General features: G+C 39.5%; 1 protein-coding gene across 1 annotated transcript in view; it reads left to right on the plus strand.

Annotated features, from left to right (window-relative positions):
* Positions 1-20,519, plus strand: part of LOC105002404 (lymphocyte antigen 75) — a 125,060-nt gene that overhangs the window by 99,457 nt on the left and 5,084 nt on the right. Inside the window, exons 35-37 of the mRNA XM_010858991.1 lie at positions 10,886-10,996; positions 18,259-18,375; positions 19,267-19,440. Coding sequence (XP_010857293.1) covers positions 10,886-10,996; positions 18,259-18,375; positions 19,267-19,440 — 402 coding nt within the window. The remainder of the gene's footprint in view (positions 1-10,885; positions 10,997-18,258; positions 18,376-19,266; positions 19,441-20,519) is intronic.

The following is a 20,519-nucleotide window of genomic DNA, read 5'->3' on the forward strand; positions in this document are numbered from 1 at the left end:
CCTCGGCCTGGAAGCGGGCGCCCGGAGCAGACCCTCCACCCTCTCCCCGGGCGAGGGCTGCCTCTCGACGGGCAGGTCGCGCTCGCCTGCGCGCCCACCCCAAGCGCCTCCGGAGGCTGGTCATCACCCCTCGCCTCTCTCTGCGTTCGGTGGGCTCCGTGAGAGCGCCCCCGGGGAGGAGATAGCCCGCAGGGAAGGGATCTCCGGGGACCCCAGAGCGCCCTTCGTCTCCCACCGTGTCCACATCCTTAGCACGGACCCCAGTCGCGGGCAAGGGTCCCCAAACGGGGCTAATTGACAGGAGAGCAGAAAGACTTAAGAGCGCCAGGATGAGCGTAGTTTCACGGCCGTTTGGGGCTGAAAGGGGAAGTGGGGAAGTTAGACTGCGGAGATTTTCCCCAGCTCGGCTGCAGCTGGGGTGGGATGGGAGTGGGAGGAAGCTGACCCTTTTTTTGCTCTCGGCCTTGTTTGTCCATTTGGTTGGTGTTCAAGATGTTGAAACAGGAAAACAGTTCAGCCAAATAACCCCTGAGTGGAAGTGAGGAGAGAACAGGCGAGGCTTGGATTCCACTTAAGACGTGTGATTTAAAAATCTTTTAAGTCTAGTCTGCTGTTGTGCAAGTTTCATCTGAAAAATGACTCGTGATTTCCAAAATAAGTTCCGAGGAAAACAGACTCTTCAATATGTTTTGTGTTTTTTAAAAACAAGTTTCTCTTGTAACCGTGTCAAATATGTTGTTGGGGGAAACTCTGGGGAAAGACTTACATCCAAAACCACTATTGATTGAACAATTCTGGGAATTAAGGAGCAAAATAAAGAAAAACAGAGTGAGTACTTGCATGGGTCTGAATAAATTGATTATGCAAGAGTTTGGCATTTTTTCCCCCTGAATTTCACTGCTGCTTTATAAATTCCTGCTGGAAGCCTGCTGACAGGATCTCAGTGTTGGAGGCAGTGGTAGCATAAGCGGCTCCGAACTTGCTTACAAACTCAGAGCTCCTATCCTGACACCTTTTGTCGACCAGCATTTATGGCCAGTTATGCCATCTGCTGCCTATGGAGGAGCAGAAAGGAGAGTGTCACTCTGTTCAGACTGAGCACATCAGGTTTGTCCAAAACAAGGCTGGACTAGAGATGCTGCCAAGCCCTCTTTATGCACACTCTCCTTATGTTTGCCAGTTACATTTAACCGCCTATTTAAGCCACCCTCTGGGTTGCCAAGCCTGGAAGAGTTGATGCTTTCAAACTGTGGTGCTGGAGAAGATTCTTGAGAGTCCCTTGGACAGCAAGGAGATCAAACCAGTTAATCCTAAAGGAAATCAACCCTGAATGTTCATGGAAAGGTCTGATGCTGAAGCTGGAGCTCCAATACTTTGCCTATCTGATGTGAATAGTCAACTCATTAGAAAAGACCCTGATGCTGGGAAAGATTGAAGGCAAAAGGAGAAGGCAGCAGAGGATGAGATAGTCAATAGCATCACAGACTCAATGGACATGAATTTGAGCAAACTCTGGGAGACAGTGAAGGACACAGAAGCCTGGTGTGCTGCAGTCCATGGATTCGCAGAAGAGTCGGACACGACTGGAGTGAATGAACAACTGAGTTTCTGTGCCTTTGTATGTCAGATTAAGAAAAAAAAATACTTGTCAGATTTCTTTAGAAGCCCATTTCTAGATTTTGATGTCTCTCTTCTTCAGAGAAGCTGTTTTGATCAGCCGTGGAGGACAAGCATTTACCCATCTGGGTCCTTGTACTTCTTAATAGAAATAGGTGAGACCAGATGAGGAATTCAGGCAGGGCTTTACTGGGACTCAAGCTGCAGTGGAGGGGAGCAAAAACAAGTAACAGGTGCCCTTGCTTGCTCCCTGAGTGGGGGTGAGCTGGTCCCTAAATGGGGTGAGGGTAGGGGCTGACGTAGTCCCAGCCAGAGAAGTGGCTTGGATGGGCTGCCCACCCCCTTGTGTGTGCAGAGATCAGGCTCAGTACCCTGCTTTTGCTCCTGGCAGCTCAGAAGTGGCAGTTGGGTTTTGATCTTTTTGTATCTTGTTGTTTAAAGTTTGCCCCAGCTGCCCCTGCTTGCCGTTATTTTTAGTCTCATAGTGTCTTTGTATTCTGCGGCTTGAGGAGACATTTGTCCAGGTGCAAGCACAGTAGCAAAGGGTCTCAGGTCCCAGCCTGTCTCAAAACTGTCTTTGGAAAGTTTTGTCTTTTTTGTTTTGTTTTAATAAGTCCAGTATGGTTACATAGACTTTTTAAGAGCCGAAGAAGTACATGTTGAATAAATTAATGCTGTGAATTAATCAGCTTCTCTCAGGAGGTTTTAAGGATTAAATTAGAAGGTGCATGAGTTTTGGCTTTAGGTACAGACTGTGTGGGCTTGACTGAATTGCCCAACTCATTGCATTTCAGTTAAAATGGAGATTATGACCATAGGGTGATCATGGGCATTCAGGGAGTACGCCATGTCTAGCACCTATTGGAGGCACTGTGAATCTTGGTTTCCCTTTGTTCTCTTCATACAAAATGAAGGGTAATTATTGCAATTAGATAACATCATGAGTGCAGCTTTATGTGGGTTGATGCATGTGGTAATTGAGCACATTCCCATGCATGCTGATAACATAGAGCTGAAAACCTGTGTCCATGTTTTATTACCATACTTCACCAATTTATCTAGACAAGATCAGGAATAATATTTTGCTTAGAACTAAGTAAAAAGAACTTTTGAAAGTTATTGTGGAATTTGCCGAATGGCAAGATCTTAACAGGAAAGGTCCTATGGTGTTGCAGAAAACATAAATGTAATATTGAAATGGAAATTATTGTTCTCTGTTATTTTGGATTTTATTAGTATAAATGATGTTATGTTTTTCTTAGCTATTATCTTGAAAAATCACAATGAACAAAACATTCTTTAGATATGTGGGTTAGGTGCTATGGCATCCCTTTTAAAAAGTTCTTCTGGAACACCACATTTTGTATGTAGTAAATGATCAGTGGAGATTCCCTAGTGGCTCAGAGGGTAAAGCATCTGCCTGCAATGCAGGAGACGTGGGTTCGTATATATTTCTTGGGTCAGTGATTTCCCATGGGGAGCGTGAATATAAGTGAATGTAAGCATGTTAGAGTAAATCCCATTCTGATGGTGGTTACATGGATCAGAATCTAGGTTGCTGCTGCTAAGTCGCTTTCAGTCATGTCCGACTCTGTGCGACCCCATAGACGGCAGTCCAACAGGCTCCTCTGTCCCTGGGATTCTCCAGGCAAGAATACTGAAGTGGGTTGCCATTTCTTTCTCCAGTGCATGAAAGTGAAAAGTGAAAGTGAAGTTTCTCAGTCGTGTCCGACTCTTAGCGACCCCATGGACTGCAGCCTACCAGGCTCCTCCGTCCATGGGATTCTCCAGGCAAGAGTACTGGAGTGGGGTGCCATTGCCTTCTCCAGAATCTAGGTTACTCATTTTGAATTGCCATAGCCTGCAATACTCTGCCTCCTTCCCTGATGTCACCTCTTACCACCCTTCCTGCCATTCACTCTGTTTATCCACACTGACCTCTGCAGGACTCAGCCACCTTCTGACTCTTCTGCCCAGACCACCCTCCTGGACCCTTCCACGTCCTTCAGATCTGTGTTCACATGTCCTCTCCCCAGGCCTTTTCTGAACACCCCATCTTCTCTATAACATCCCTGTGTTTTCTCTTCAGAGCACTCATTTCTCTTGGAATGAATCTTGTTTGTCTTCTTGCTTGTTGCTCCCCTCACCAAGGAAGCTCTGTAACAGCAGAAAATTCACTATATTGTGGATTTTTGTTTTGTTTTGAAATGTGTCTCTATGCTGTATTCTAACTTATAATAAAAGGACAAAAAATTTAGATAAATGGCAGCGGGTCATGGGATTGCAATTTCTTTCAAATTATTTTTACTTTTGCCCTTGAGCTCATCTCATAATTGAATTCAAAGCATTAAGTCACTTTAATCTATTGATGTGACTTATTCTGACCCTTGTGGATAGCACAATGATGTTTCACCAAAAATTATTTCAGATTGTAAAATTTGAAATGTTAATAAGTGTTTATTTTTCTTCCAATGAAAAAGTTATAATTAGGTATTATTTCAGGACTTCTTTCATTGATAAGCTTTTAAAAATGTACTTAGGTGTTGAAAATTAGTTTTGCAACAGGGTTATCATCCACAATTTTTTTCTGATACATATCAAGTATTTAAGATTATTTTAGATTTTGAGGACAGATCTTCAGGTTGCATCGATAAGGAAATGGACCAGTAAAGTCCAATGAGAAAGGTGCAGAGAAACACTGCCACCCTCATTCTATGAATAAAAGTCATGACAGCTTTTCTGAGAAAGGACTTGAAGGGAGAAGATGGGGGTCGACATCTTAGAAGCTAGGTTGGGTGACGTTGAGAGGGGACGGAGTGTCAGAGTGGCTGAATTTCCTTAGGATTTAGGGAGATCTTGCAGCCCAGGCCTTCCAGGTTATCAGGGGCCGGGTATGCAACATCGTCCTCCATACACAATTAACGTAATAACCAGTGCCTGTTTCTCCCTCTGCCACAGTGGCCCTTGTAGAAGGTAAGTGACTGACCTATATCTTAATGGGAGGACAAAGGTCTTATTGATGAGGAAAAAAAAAAAATACAATCTTGCCTTTCCATTGTTAACATTCAGAACAAGTGTGTCCCAAGGATCACTTCTTCTTCTGCTGTGCCTGGTTCTTTAAAAAAATTAATTACAAGGGAACAGAGAGTTCTATTAGAACTCGCTGGCAATGCAAAATATTCCTGTAGATATACCATCTTATTCTTTTAGCACATGATAATTTTAAGCAGAGGATCTATTTGGAAACTTATTGGAGTTAAATACAAGCTTTTAAAAGTTTCATCAGGTTCCTAAATCTCTGTAAACACAGTAAATCAATAGAATTATAAAATTATACAATCCATAAAGAGTCCTTTCAGTTCAGTTCAGTTTAGTTGCTCAGTTGTGTCTGACTTTTTGCAACACCATGGACTGCAGCATGCCAGCCTTCCCTGTCCATCACTCCTGGAGCTGGCTCAAACTCATGTCCATGGAGTCGGTGATGCCATCCAACCATCTCATCCTCTGTCGTCCCCTTCTCCTCCTGCCTTCAGTCTTTCCCAGCATCAGGGTCTTTTCCAGTGAGTCAGTTCTTCACATCAGGTGGCCAAAATATTGGAGTTTCAGCTTCAGCATCAGTCCTACCAAGGAATATTCAGGACTGATTGCCTTTAGGATTGACTGGTTGGATCTCCTTGCAGTCCAAGGGACTCTCAAGAGTCTTCTCCAGCACCACAGTTCAAGAGCATCAAAGAGTCCTTTAGGTGCAACCTATCTTTCAGGACAACTGTGAAAAAGCAAGAGTAACAGAGAAGCACATTGGAGAGAGCATTGTGAGCAGGATATTTTTTTCTTTTGAGCAAAGTATGTTTATTGAAATATATTTTCTAGAAAATATTACAGGTTCTGTAATTGAAAACTTATGTCAATATTCTGGAAGGCAGATTTTTCATTGTAACAGGATTATAGCAAAGACACTTAAGCATTGAAAATTTAACCTTTCTTTTCTTTTTATTTTTGAGTAATAATTGTCAAAGATTACAATTGTACAGTATTAAGTATAGAACAAAACACAATTAGTTTAGCTTTTCTGTACGTGTGAACCTCAGTAAGTTCTGTCATAGCGGGTATCAGCCTCTATGTGAAAACTTTTCTTAGAGGAAAAATACATTTTTTGAGTAGTGCTTAAGTCTTGTTTCTGGGGCACAGACTCTGGTAGCATGAGAAGAGGGGTTCAGCACTGAATTACCTGGAGTTACTGTTAATGCTGAAATAAGCCTGAGGAGAACGCTATTGGAAGTTTAAAGAATATGAAGTTAACAATTTGTTTTTTACTTTTTCTGCCTGTAGCTTTTTGTTTTTATTTGTGTGGTTTTTTTTTTTTTTAGTCTTATCACATATTGTTTATTTAATTATTCAACAAGGGTCTTTGTCAAGTATCATTATCACGATACTCCCATCTCAGAGGCCTGTGTGACCTAGATAAGCATTTGGCTTTTTTTTTTTTCCCCCAGCACCTTCAGGTCTCTTTTTTATATGTCACCTTTATGATGATCAGCACACGTGAATGTGTTCTTCTTCAAAGGGTAATACAGCCCCTTTTCCAAGGAGATAGGCTACCTGTGGTTCTTGTGCCTAGGGCTTTGACTTGTGCCATATTATGCTCACCATCCAAGCCACGACTAATCAAAATAAGGGTGGTTTCCTAAATCAAAGACTGACTACACTGAGCTAGGTAGCAACCCAAGAGGGTACCTGGTATAAGAACACTAGGAGGTCTATTTGACTGCTAGGAGATTATCCTCAGATTTCTTATTATTCCATGTATCCTTGCAGAAAGTCTCTATCATTTGGGGTAACCAAAACAAGTCTTCAGTCTTTATAACCAGCAAAGGCCTCTCACACGCTGTATAGTGTAAAGTCCTGTAGAAGTTCAGAGGGGTCAGAGTTTAAGGAAGGTGAAGGAGGGATACCTCACAGAGAACTGACACGTGAGCTGCCACTGAGCAAAAGAATACAGTTTAGTCTATAGATGATTTGGACATCAGAGATCATTGTAATCATAAAGCCTAAGAACTATTGGGTTGGCCAAAAAGTTTGTTCAGCTTTTTCAGTAAGCTCGTGTGGAAAAAACTGAGTCAACTTTTTGGCCGACCCAATACAAGTGTACAAATAAACAATTTATAAATTTCACTTCACTTGGTGTTAATTATATTTTATATACATAATAGACATGCTTTATTCCATTTAAACAATATTTCAAAAATTATTTTTATATTCTTATTTATCATCATTACAAAATCCTATGTGTAGCTTTGACTAGAAATAATACACAAGAGCATTTCTCAGCCCATGGTCCAAGAATTTTCAGTGATATGTAAGGTGTTTCAAGTGGCATTAAATGTGGTAATGGAGTTTGTTTCTATTTCCATTTTTTAAAATTCTGTAAGACTGAAGGAACAGCAACAAAGGGAGCCAGAAGAAAACAGAAGAAAAATACGAAAGTCAAAGTTTGCAATTCACAGTATATGCCCTCCTGACTTTCAATTTGAGTTTCATTCTGGAAATGACTGCTTTTTTTTTTTCTATCATGTCTTAATACAGAAAACCGCAGAAAAACCACACTCCTGCCATTACAGAAAACATGAGATGGCAGGAGTGTGGGGTGGGAGAGACCTGCCTAGTTAACCCTTTCAGTGAATACGTGACTCCTCTCATTGTGGTTTTTATGGGGGTCTCTCTACCTGGGATTTCTTCATCTTTCTCCTTTTCCACATGGTAAAGTTATCCTGTGAATTGCAGCTCAAATATTACCTCCTTTCTGAAATGTTTCCTTACTCTTTTTGTGTGTGTGTGCTTACTCAGCCACGTCCGTCTCTTTGTGACCCCATGAACTGTAGCCTGCCAAGCTCCTTTGTCCATGGGGTTTCCCAGGCAAGAATACTGGAGTGGGTTGTCATTCCCTTCTCCAGGGGATCTCACCGAACCCGGGTCTCCTGCATTGCAGGCAGATTCTTTACCATCTGAGCCCCAGGGGAGCAAGTTACTTTTTTTCTTCTATAGTCTCATAACATTTAACCTCTCATACCTTTGATATGTATATGTGTCTGACTCTCCTAGCAGCCTGAAGACTTTAAGTGTAGGACTCATTCCCCTTTAATCAGAGGTCCCCAGCCTCCAGGATCTAATGCCTGATGATCTGAGAGGTGGAGCTGATTTAATAATAATAGAAATAAGATGCACAATAAATATAATGCTCTTGAGTCATCCTGAAACCATCCCCCTGACCCCCATACTCCCCTCACCGCCCCACCCCAGACTGCCCCAATCTGTGGAAAAATTGCTTTCCACAAAACCAGCCCCTGGTGCCCAAAGGTTGGGGACCACTGTCTTAAATCCTTTTATCCTCACTCCTTGGTGCTAACTGTGGTCTCTGACACACGGGAGTTGCTCAGCCAATGACTGTTTGATGGATGATGGTAGTGACAGCTATCAGTAACTTGCCCAGAAGTGTGAAAGAGGGGATTCTGCTTCTGACTCTAGTGAAGTGGGACTCCACTAACACTCCCCCCAAAAACAACTGGAAAATCTAGATGATATTCTGTAATAACAGTATTTGCAGGCATCAGAGAGCTGTTCAGGCAGCTTGTTGACGTGAGCCCACTATCCTGTGTATTACTTTTCCCTTTAGAAGAACTGTCCACATTTTAAGGACCTAAAAAGAGAGCAGAGTTTTTGGCATTCTCACGGTATTAATGAGACAAAAATTTGAGTTTTTACTTACCAAAGAGGAGGGACGCTAGCCAATCTCCAGGCTTCACTCGGAATCCATGGATATCGGGCCTCACAGAGATTTTAACAGCTCCCTCAGGTGGAATCAACCCTTGATTGTATTCAAATAATCTTCAGTATGCCAGCTGCGTGCCAGGATCCTTTTTAGGGGAGAATGACATCATCTCGAGCCTCCTCATTTTTTTTTATTTTAAATATCAAATACCAGATACTGTGAAATTTTTCCTGCACAGTATCTGGTATTTGATATTTTAAAAAGAAAACAAAAACTACAAGGCATAACAAGAAACAGGCCAAAGCTGGGAAAATAAAAACAGACCAATAGATAATCCAGAAATTAGAGTTTTCAAAAATGAACTTTAAAATAACTGTAATAAGTTCAAGAACATTTATAAGGTTGAGAATTTCACCAGAGACTCAGAATCTATAAAAGTACAAACAAATGGAAATTGTGTAACTGGAAAATAGCTGACATTATGAACTCAGTAGTTAGGTTTAACAGCAGATTTGTTAAAAATTGAAGAGTAGACTGTACATGTGTGTGCTTAGTTGCTCAGAGAAGGCAATAGCATCCCACTCCAGTACTCTTGCCTGGAAAATCCCATGGATGGCAGAGCCTGGTAGGCTGCAGTCCATGGGGTCCCTGAGAGTCGGACGCGACTGAGAGACTTCACTTTCACTTTCATGCATTGGAGAAGGAAATGGCAACCCACTCCACTGTTCTTGCCTGGAGAATCCCAGGGACAGGGGAGCTTGGTGGGCTGCTGTCTATGGGGTCGCACAGAGTCAGACATGACTGAAGTGACTTAGCAGCAGCAGCTTAGTTGCTAAGTTGTATCTGACTCTTGCGATCCCATGGACTGTAGCCTGCCAGGCTTCTCTGTCCATGGGATTTCCCAGGCAAGAAAACTAGAGTTGGTTGCCATTTCCTTCTCCAAGGGATCTTCCCAACCCTGGGATTGAACCCAAGTCTCCTGTATCTTCTGCATCACAGGCAGATTCTTTACCACTGAGCCACTGGGAAAGCCCAAAGAGTAGGTTAGTACACCATAAAGAACAAGATTATGATATGATGGAGTGCCAAAGGCGTTAAAATAGAAAGGAACAAAGTGAACATATTGAACATGTGAAATCTAACATCTATGTATTTTGAGTCCCAGAAATGGGGGAGAAAGAGAGTGGAAAAGCATTATTGAAAGTGATGATAATGGCCAAGAACTTTGCAAAAGTGAGCAATGAAAATAAAGCCATAGATTCAATAGTTGTGTTGCATTCTTCAGTTCAGTCGCTCAGTCATGTCCGACTCTTTGCAACCCCATGAATCGCAGCACGCCAGGCCTCCCTGTCCATCACCAACTCCTGGAGTTCACTCAGACTCACGTCCATCGAGTCAGTGTTGCCATCCAACCATCTCATCCTCTGTCGTCCCCTTCTCCTCCTGCCCTCAATCCCTCCCAGCATCAGAGTCTTTCCCAATGAGTCAACTCTTCGCATGAGGTGGCCAAAGTATTGGAGTTTCAGCTTCAATATCATTCCTTCCAAAGAAATCCCAGGGCTGATCTCCTTCAGAATGGACTGGTTGGATCTCCTTGCAGTCCAAGGGACTCTCAAGAGTCTTCTCCAACACCACAGTTCAAAAGCATCAATTCTTCAGTGCTCAGCTTTCTTCACAGGATTCAAAAAAATACTAGAGATACCACTGTCAAACTACTAAAAATCAAAGACAAAGAAAATCTTGAAAGCAGCCACCAAAGAGCAACCATCAGATTGACATTTGATTTCTCAATAGGAATGAGAGAAGCCGAAACAGTAAAATTACATCTTCAATGAAAAATAAGCTTCAAGAATTTTTTATTTTCAAAAATATCTAAATGGGAAGAAAATATAAAGACATTTCCAGAAAATCACAAATTGAGGGAATTTGTAGTAGACCTACCCTTAAAGAAACACTAAAGGGGTTTATTCAGGCAGACAGAAAATTATTCAAATAAGTAATTCAAATATATAAAAATGAAAAGCAACAGAGAAGGTACGTACGTGTTTAAATGAACACTGACCATGCAAAATAGTAACAGAACAGTAGCACAAAGGGAGGGAAGTTAAACTATTGTAAGATCCTAGAGCTGTCTAGGAAATGGTAAAAGTACTAATTTATTTTCAGTACTAATAAATCAAGATTGCATGGTGTAATTTTCAGGGTACCCACTATAGGAAAAAAATTAAAGAATATATACTCACTAAGCTAAAAAAAAATAGAATATAAAATTGTTTAATAATCCAAAAAGACAAGGGAAGAAAAAGAACACAAATCAAGTAGGACAGATAGAAAACAAACAGTGAGGTGGTAGATATAAACCCAAAGGTGTCGATAACTATATTCAATGCTAATGGAAATAGCCATTGTTTTTTCTATGAAAATTTAATATCTCATATCTCTAGGAGTTCATGAAATTCTCATTTTCAAGTTATTTAACAGTGTTTCTCTTTTTCCACATAGACTGCCCTTCATCCACCTGGGTTCAGTTCCAAGACAGTTGTTACATTTTTCTTCAAGAAGCCATCAAAGTTGAAAGCATAGAGGATGTCAGAAATCAGTGTACTAATCACGGTGAGGAGTTTATTCTATTTTGTTTTCTCACAGATCAGTAAAGAATGTTCACTAATTTCTTTAAAAAATGGTTTGTTGTGTCTTACTTTTTACCTTTGGTCCTTGTAACAACTTTTACTCTATGATATGCAAGACAGGCAGCGGAACTGGGGTAAACTCTTGAGTTGGCAGTCAGTTGTTGGACAACACTGCTCAAAGCAGAGTGACAAGAGCAGTGTGTATTTGATGTGAGTACTCTGTGTCAGGCACTGTTCTTAAGCACTTAATACACTTTTACTGGCTTTAATTATTGCAGCAAACCTATCAGGAAGTTTATTCTTTGCCTTCTTTTATCAAGAGAATAAAACTAGTTCAATTATTTGTTCAAGGTTGAATAGGAAATAATTGGCAGAGCCAAGATTCATACCAGGGATTGTGTGATTTTAGGAACAGTGTTCTTAATCACTCTTTCTGCCCTGAAAGTACTGTTTCAGGCATGCAGTGTGGGCAGAAGTCAGATCACATGGTACTGTGACACGTGGTATGGAAGAATCTGTTGTCATTTTCAGTCGCTAAGTTGTGTCCCACTCTGTTGTGACCCCATTTCATTCTCCAGGGGATCTTCCTGACCCAGGGATAGAACCCGAGTCTCCTTCATTGGCAGGGGGATTCGGTATACTGTTAAATAAAAATGAGAAAAAAGCTATTTGCTACATGATTTGCTCTGTATTCTCTGGGAAATATAATTTCACATTATGAAATATTTTAAATAAAAATGTCATTTTTTAAAAAGCTGTGCTTGAGTGTTCTTTATATATTTGGCTGTTTGGCCCAAAGTGCATCCTTGTTGAGCCTCTAAATTGTGATACTTGTCCGTCAGCCCAGAGTAAAACTATAGTGTCAATTAACATCTTTTTCAACTGAGATACCTGTGATGGTGACATGAGAGTCCTTGATTATTTAAAAGTGCTTTTTATTATTGTGTGAGATCTAAAAATCTCTTGATTATTTCACTAAATTTTCTCTTAAGCACATTCATAACACCAGCATTTAAAAGTACCCTTTATTAGGAGTTCCCCAGCAGTCCAGTGACTAAGACTCTGTGCTCCCAATGCAGGAGACAGAGGTTCAATCCCTCTGCCAATCCCATGGCCAAAAAAAAAAAATTAAAATGCTTTTTACCTGAAAAACACAATTCTGACAACCCACCAATATAACATTTTGGAACAATATCAAATTGCTTTAGGGTGCTTTAATTAAAATCATATTCACTTATTACAGAAGGAATAAATGTAAGCATAGGAGTTTTAAATCCTAAGACATGCCAGTACTACTCAATACATATTTATTGTTTTTCTTAGGAATAAATGTAGGCATAGCAGTTTTAAATCCTATGAAGTGCCATGGAACGCTCAATACATATTTATCATTTTTCTTACTTGCTAAATGGTGTTGAACATTGGCTCTTTGAAGACAAGACATTTCCAACATGCCAATATGGTTTCACTCCAAGGAAATGGAATAATAGGAATTTTGCCGGTCTTATAATATTTTTAAGTGGTGTTTTCTCCCACAACTATTTTCTGTCTCTCTGTAAAAAGCCATATTGGGTATACTTAGACAAAAACACAGATTTCAAGAAACAGATTATATTGGAGGCTCAGAGCCAAGACGTGTTCTGTACTCCTGTTGGTTTGTATGAACCACATCATTAGATTTCATTGTCCAGCTTTGATATTTGTGTTCAGCAGTTAAGCAACCACATTCACTACAGAGGTATGGCTTTTACTTGTTGACTGACTTCCTCTGCAGTCACTTAAACGAAGTTAATTGTATTTGCTGTTTTTCTTTAGTATATGAAGCAAAACGAAATTGAAAACACCCAGCAACTTTGAGGCCTGATTTTTGATTACTTATTTTGAAGTCTGTTAACTATTTGTTCAAAGCAAAGTAGCCATTTAGGGATTTTAAATTGTTAGATACAAATTTGCTTATAAAGTTGATTTTATATCTAAATAAAAATGTCTTTATCCCAGTTAAAAATTTATAAATTCTGTTTGTCTTATGTGAATTTTTAAATTTCTTATACATTTTTGATAATGTCATCATTTATTTGATAAATCTTCTATATTTGCTTCCACTATGGAAATACCCATTTTATTGATAAATCAGAAAATTAGCAAAAATATTACCATTACTTTTTTTGCCTAGGGTAGTGTTTAGAACAGTAGGTGGTTTGTAACAGTAGGTAAACATGGATTCAGTGTTTGCTATATATGAAGAAGGAAAAGAATACAAGAATATTTACATTTGGATTTATCAAGTCTTCACATATTGTAGGACTATACCAAGTCCTATCTTAAACCTATATTTATGGGTATAGAAAATAAGTGACTTGTTATTTTTTGGACTGCTAAGAGCTATATTTAGAAATAGTCCCAGTGCTCTATGCTAATTTACTTGATGTTACTTTTTATTATACTTATTTGGGGTACTGTTATCATTTATATAGGAAAATAACTGCGAGAGCCTAAAATTTTCCTTATTTTGCAACATTTACTCTTTTTTACATTTACCTTTGATTTAGCTATTTTCTTTGTAATAGAACCAATAAGTATTTTCAGTCTTTCCTTTTTGTGATTTGTGTATAAGCTATGTTGCTGCTACTGCTACTGCTAAGTCACTTCAGCCGTGTCTGACTCTGTGCGACCCCATAGATGGCAGCCCACCAGGCACCTCCATCCCTGGGATTCTCCAGGCAAGAACACTGGAGTGGGTTGCCATTTCCTTCTCAAATGCATGAAAGTGAAAAGTGAAAGTGAAGTCGCTCAGTCGTGTCCAACTCTTAGTGACCCCATGGACTGCAGCCCACCAGGCTCCTCCGTCCATGGGATTTTCCAGGCAAGAGTACTGGAGTGGGTCACCATAAGCTATGTTAGTAGCCATTAAAAGAATGAAAGACCCAAATTACATCTCAGTGGCACCCCACTCCAGTACTAGTTTTGGACTAAAGCATTGAGTATTTTAAAGGTCAGTCTTATTTTTTTCTTTTCTTTTAAAAGTTCTTTCTTAATTACACAAATGCACAGTCACTATATAGAAAAACATATGCAAATATTTTAAAAATAAAAGAAAATTACCCTAAATTGTACCATCCTGACTGAACACACACAAGGACATGTAATGACTGTAACATTTTGCTAAGTATCCTTCTAGACTTCCAAACCCCTAGGCAGATATATTTTAGCAAATGTTTGATACATACATATGTCTATGTGCTAACTCACTTCAGTCATGTCCAACTCTTTGTGACCCTATGGACTGTAGCCTGCCAGGCTTCTCTGTCCATGGGATTCTCTAGGCTGGAGTGGGTTGCCATTTTCTACTCCAGGTCATTTTCCTGACCCAGGGATCAAACCTGCATCTCTTATATCTCTTGCATTGGCAGGCAAATCCTTTACCACTAGCACCACCTGGGAAGCCCATGTTGCGACCCCACAGACTGCAGCAGGCCAGGCTTCCCTGTCTTTCACCATCTCCCGGAGCATGCTCAAACTCATGTCCATTGAGTTGGTGATGCCACCCAACCATCCATTCTCTGTCGCCTCCTTCTCCTCCTGCCTTCAGTCTTTGCCAGCATCAGGGTCTTTTCCAATGAGTCAACTCTTTGTATCAGGTGGCTAAAATATTGGAACTTCAGCTTCAGCATCAGTCCTTCTAATGAATATTCAGGATTTCTTTCTTTTAGGATAGACTGATTTGATCTCCTTGCTGTCTGCTCAGCCTTCTTTATGGTCCTGTTCTCACATCATACTTGACTACTATAATATACATTCCATATGTGTGTATGTATATATGTATACATATAGAGGGATTATATTAAGCAAACTGTTCCATAATCTGTATTTCCCTTAAAAACATCTTTCCATAGCAGTAAATATAGAATGTATACTTCCTAATAACTGCACGATACTTCTCTATATGGACATGCCTTTGTTGTTCAGTTGCTCAGTCGTGTCTGACTCTTTGTGACCCCACGGACTGCAGCACGCCAGACTTCCCTGTCCTTCACTATCTCCTGGAGCTTGCTAAAACTCATATCCATTGAGTCAGTGATCCCATCCAACCATCTCATCCTCTGGCGTTCCCTTCTCCTGCCTTCAGTCTTTCCCAGCATCAGGGTCTTTTCCAGTGAGTCAGCTCTTCACATCAGGTGGCCTAAGTGATTGGAGCTTCAGCTTCAGCATCAGTCCTTCTAATGAACATTCAGGATTTATTTCCTTTAAAATTGACTAGTTTGATCTTGCTGTCCAGCGGTCTCTCAAGTCTTCTCCAACACCACAGTTCCAAAGTATCAATTCTTCAGATATGCCATAATTGATTTAATTCTCTAACATTGGTTATTAAATTATTTCCAATCTTCTAATGTCGTAAATGTGATGAATATTAATGACTGTGCCTATTTGAGCAAAACCAGTGATTGTCTTAGCATAAATTGTTCAGGATTGCTGGGTCAAAGATGTGTACTTTTATGTAGGGCTTTCCATACATCTTGCAAAATTGTATCCAAAAAGGTTTTTAACTAATTTTTCTCCAACTATCCACCTATGAGTTTCTATTTTTCTCCATTCTAAGTCAGCACTGTTTAATCTACACTTCTGAAACTGCTTAATTTTCACTCCTTTACTAGTGAAATTGCATATTCACATTTATTGTGGTATATTTCCCTTTGTGAGGATGAATTTTTTTAAAATTACAGTCAATGTACAATATTAAGCAAGTTTTTATTCCATTTTAGTTACTATAAAATATTAGTTATATCCAGTGTTGTACAATATGTCCTTGTAGCTTATTTTATACATAATAGTACCTCTTAATCCCTACCACTATATTGCCCATGACCCTTTCCCTCTCCCTTCTGTCAACCACTAGCTTTGTTCTCTATATTTGTGTCTATTGCCTTTTAAACAGTCTGAGACAATGTTTTTCCCCTTTTTTATTCATAATAGAGCTAGTCTGCCTAGTTTGTGATTTTCTTCTTTGACATAATATGGTATGTTTGGGGAGAGATTTTAAGTCCTATAATTTTTTCTTATAGTTACATTTATTTTTTAAGCTTCTTTTAAAAGATGTAAAAGTAATCATGATACAAATTTTTCTTACCACGTCATGAGCTAAAAGCACTGTCTTATCTCGTTATCTGTTAATTACCAAAAAAATTATGGATTTTTAGAGTCATCATAAATAGCCTAGTAAGTTTCCTATAATTCTCAGTGGCAGCATCATTGTCACCTGGGAACTGGTTTGGAATGTAAATTCTCAGGCTCAATGTTACTCCAACTAGATCAGAAACTCTGGTGTAGGACCTAACACTTTTAACAAGCCCTCTGTAGGTGATTCTGAAAATGAGTGTTAGTTGCTCAGTCATGTTCGACTCTTTGCCTTTCCATGGATTGCAGCCCGCCCTGCTCCTCTGTGCATGGAATTCTCCAAGTAAGAATACTGGAGTGGGTTGCCATTCCCTTCTCCAGGGGATCTTCCTGACCCAAGGATCAAACCCACGTCTCTTGCCTTGCACACAGATTCTTTACCAGGGAAGCCGCGTAGGTGATTCTAGTGCACACTATATTTGTGCTTCTCTGATAGTTTAGTTGGTAAAGAACCTGCCTGCAATGTGGGAGACCCCGGTTTGATCCCTGGGTTGGGAAGATCCCTTGGAGAAGGGAAAGGCTACGCACTCCAGTATTCTGACCTGAGTCCATGGGGTCCCAAAGAGTTGGATGCCACTGAGTTACTTTCACTTTCACAGTTGGAGAGCCACTGATCCAAGACAACATTCTGAAGTTCTCAGGAGTCTTTTTTCAAGTCAGGATAATTTGGGAATAATTTAATAGTAGAAAAGACTTCCTTATCTCTCTATGTAGTATTTGAATTAGTTGTAGTACCCAAAAGTTCCATGATAACTTAAAAAATGTATAGGATCAATGACTTCTCCTTGGAAAATCAAGAAAATTTAAACTTGTAAAATTACTGAGACTGGAAAGTCATGTTTCTTAGGAACATTTTGATGCTAATTGCTCACTTAGCTGAGTATAGCTGAAAGGATGTATATTCCCCAGGAGTTAGATGTACCTTCCCCACCAGATTCTGGTTGCTATAAGCTTTGATGTCATTATTTTCACTTACAAAAAGTCATACAATATCATGAGAGAAACTAACTCCATTAGTGTTTTCTCCTAAGTGGTATCCAATTAAAACAGTGGAAAGAGTTTTTTAATTTGCAAGAGCATCTTTCTTGGGTTAAGAAATAAGGTTAAATATATCTGGGAAAAAGTGAAGTGCTCATATTTTATAGTGTATGTAGAATGTAGATTAAAAGGATAAAAACATATTTGTGAGACAGGTGTGTGTGTGTGTGTGTGACTGCTGCTCTTGAACCAGGTGAGTGTCTCCCAGGAAAAATTAGCTATCCACTGAGAACAAGAAATAAGGACCTCCTTTATCACTTTCCCTAAGCAGAGGAAAATACAGGAAGGGGTAGGCTTCAGGCAGCAGGCACATAGTGGTCAGTTAAGTGAGGCAGGTCAGTAACTGCTTGTTACTTGAACTTCGTTAGGTCTTGGGACTGTTCTGGCAAGTTGCCCTGGGACTTTTCAGCTCTCCTCATCGTCAGAGCTGCTGCTCCCTATAAATGTGAATTGAGGGCAGGAGGGGCCATGAAAACTAGAGAAAGGGATAGTAAAAAGTCGAGAGTTGCAGGAAGTATGTTTTCCTGCTTAAGCCTTTCTATGATTTTCCGTTTCCATGTTGTTTATGAGATTACTAACCCTAGGTGAATGAAATAAAAGGTATGATTCAGTTTATCATATTATCATTTTACTTTTCTCATGAGTCTGTTCTTTTCAGGAATGCATGACATTTCCAAGCTGATTTTTTTTTTTTTTTTAAAGGGTGTAAAAGTATATGCAGGACATGTTAGATGGCTCAGTGGTAAAGAATCCACCTGCAATGCAGGAGACAGATGTGGGTTCAATCCTTGGTTTGAGAATATCCCCTGGAAAAGGAAATGGCAACTCACTCCAGTATTCTTGCCTCAAAAATTCTATGGACAGAGAAGTCTGGTAGGCTAGTCCATGGGGTTGCAAAAGGTTGGACATGATTTAGCGACCAAACCACAATAACAAAAGTATATGCAGTATAGTAACATAAAATCTGTATATGCTTCATGTGATTTTCATTGATTTGGAGAACATGCTGACTTCCTCTCCCTAAAATAATTTCAGGAGCAGACATGATAAGCATACATAATGAAGAAGAAAATGCTTTTATACTGGATACTTTGAAAAAGCAATGGAAAGACCCAGCTGATATCTTATTAGGCATGTTTTTTGACACAGATGGTAAGTGGTATTTACAGTTATGTTCTTTCTTAATGTTAGTAGTAACTTTTAGATGCTTCATTTCTCTAGTTCAAGTTGGTATTTCCTGCAGCTTCCAGGTACCGTTTTTTCAGTATGCGCTCATGTACCACAGCTTTTCACTGAACAGCTCAATGTGTGTCCCATATGAGAGCTAAAGTTGATTCTTTCACCTGGATTAAAATATGATTCTAGACTCAATATTTCTGTAATATGGTAGAGTAATATTGGTAGTAGTATCAACAATGGGATAGAAAACTATCAAGGTAGTATTGTAGAAATGTACCTATTGTCACTATTGAAAATAAAAAGTACATCTATAACGTTTCAAAATCAAATGCAATTACTAAGGTTATGCAAATGAAAATCACATGAAGCATATACAGATTATACGTTACTATACTACATATACTTTTGTTATTGTCGTTTGGTCGCTAAGTCATGTCCAACCTTTTGCAACCCCATGGACTAGCCTACCAGACTTCTCTGTCCGTAGAATTTTTGAGGCAATATTTTACCTATTGATTATTTCTCCATGAAAATTATATGTTTAATAAAAAATGGGATCTTCTTCCGAACCTTCTTGAACTAGTATCTCTTGCCTGTGTATAGGATATGTTCTTCCAGTTTAAGTCCTACAATCAGAAGTTTAGATCAAACATACCTTAGTAACTTCCCACCTTTAAATCTAGACCCAAGAAATCCCTGGTGGTCCAGTGGTTAGGACTCCACGCTTTCAATGCTGAAGGCCTGGGTTCAATCCCCTGGTCAGGGAATGGAGATCCCACAAGCCATAATCAAAAAATAAAAATAGATTTACTCTTTTAACACATTTTATACTGTCATAATGTTAAAATATTCCTTAACTGACAGATGCCAGTTTCAAGTGGTTTGATAACTCAAATATGACATTTAATAAGTGGTCAGACCAAGAAGATGACGAGGAGCTAGTTGACACCTGTGCCTTTTTGCACACCAAGACAGGTGATTGGAAAAAAGGAAACTGTGAAGTTTCTTCTGTGGAAGGAACCCTTTGTAAAGCAGCTAGTAAGTATAACTGAAGGTCTTTTTCCATTCTAAGGGTGGGGAAAGCAGGGCTGGTTTTTAAATAACTTTGAGTTGTGTGCCTCAATAAATAGAGCAAGTAAGATTTCAGAAGATGATTAGGTTGGTTTGCGCCCAAAACTCTAGGAAGGCAAATATGTAATCCTATTACATTAGAGGTAGGACCAGATCACGTGAATCAGGCATACTTTTATTCTGCTTATTCTTAGAGCTAGTAAGAAGTCAAGATTTTCTTATGCTGTTCAAAGGAATAATCATAGCTTCTCTGATGTGATTTGATTAAACAGTGGAAGTGGTGAAGAATAAGTTAATTCCAAAATTCGAGTTAGTTTACAAAGAATTTGATTCAGTACAAGGACATCCTTGATTAGGCAAAGAAAAATTATATCATAGTTTATAATTCTGGACTAAAATGTAAGTTTTCTTCTTATGCATCACAATGCTTTCTAATGAACAGAATTATCCTGTCCCACAATATTTTCATATTATTGTTAAACATTAGATGATTTGTTCTTTTACGTTTCTAAATAGAAATAACTGTTTTCTCACTAAAGGCATTTAAATTTCAAAATACGATTTTAGGATGCTTGAAGCAAGATAGAAACAGCCATTTCCCCACATTGCATCCTTAATATTCCCCCCTTCTACTCGAACTGCAAACCAAAACTATACATCTGCCTCTGATTCTTTCTTTTCTTTAAATCTGGAATCACATACAATTTTAACTTGCTTCAGCAGGGTTTTTGACTAAATCACTCACACTTTTATGGTCATAGCATTCAACCTTCAGTTGGGATTTTTTAAATGTTGGTTCTTTTCATATACTGTGCCTCAGTTCAGTTCAGTTGCTCAGTTTTGTCCAACTCTTTGCGACCCCATGGACTACAGCATGCCAGGCCTTCCTGTCCATCACCAACTCCCGGAGTCCACCCAAACCCATGTCCATTGAGTTGGTGATGCCATCCAACCATCTCATCCTCTGTTGTCCCCTTCTCCTCCCACCCCCAATCCCTCCCAGCATCAGAGTCTTTTCCAATGAGTCAACTCTTCGCATGAGGTGG

Source organism: Bison bison, unplaced genomic scaffold (assembly GCF_000754665.1).
Source record: "Bison bison bison isolate TAMUID 2011002044 unplaced genomic scaffold, Bison_UMD1.0 scf7180017864452, whole genome shotgun sequence".
Classification (NCBI taxonomy): domain Eukaryota; kingdom Metazoa; phylum Chordata; class Mammalia; order Artiodactyla; family Bovidae; genus Bison; species Bison bison.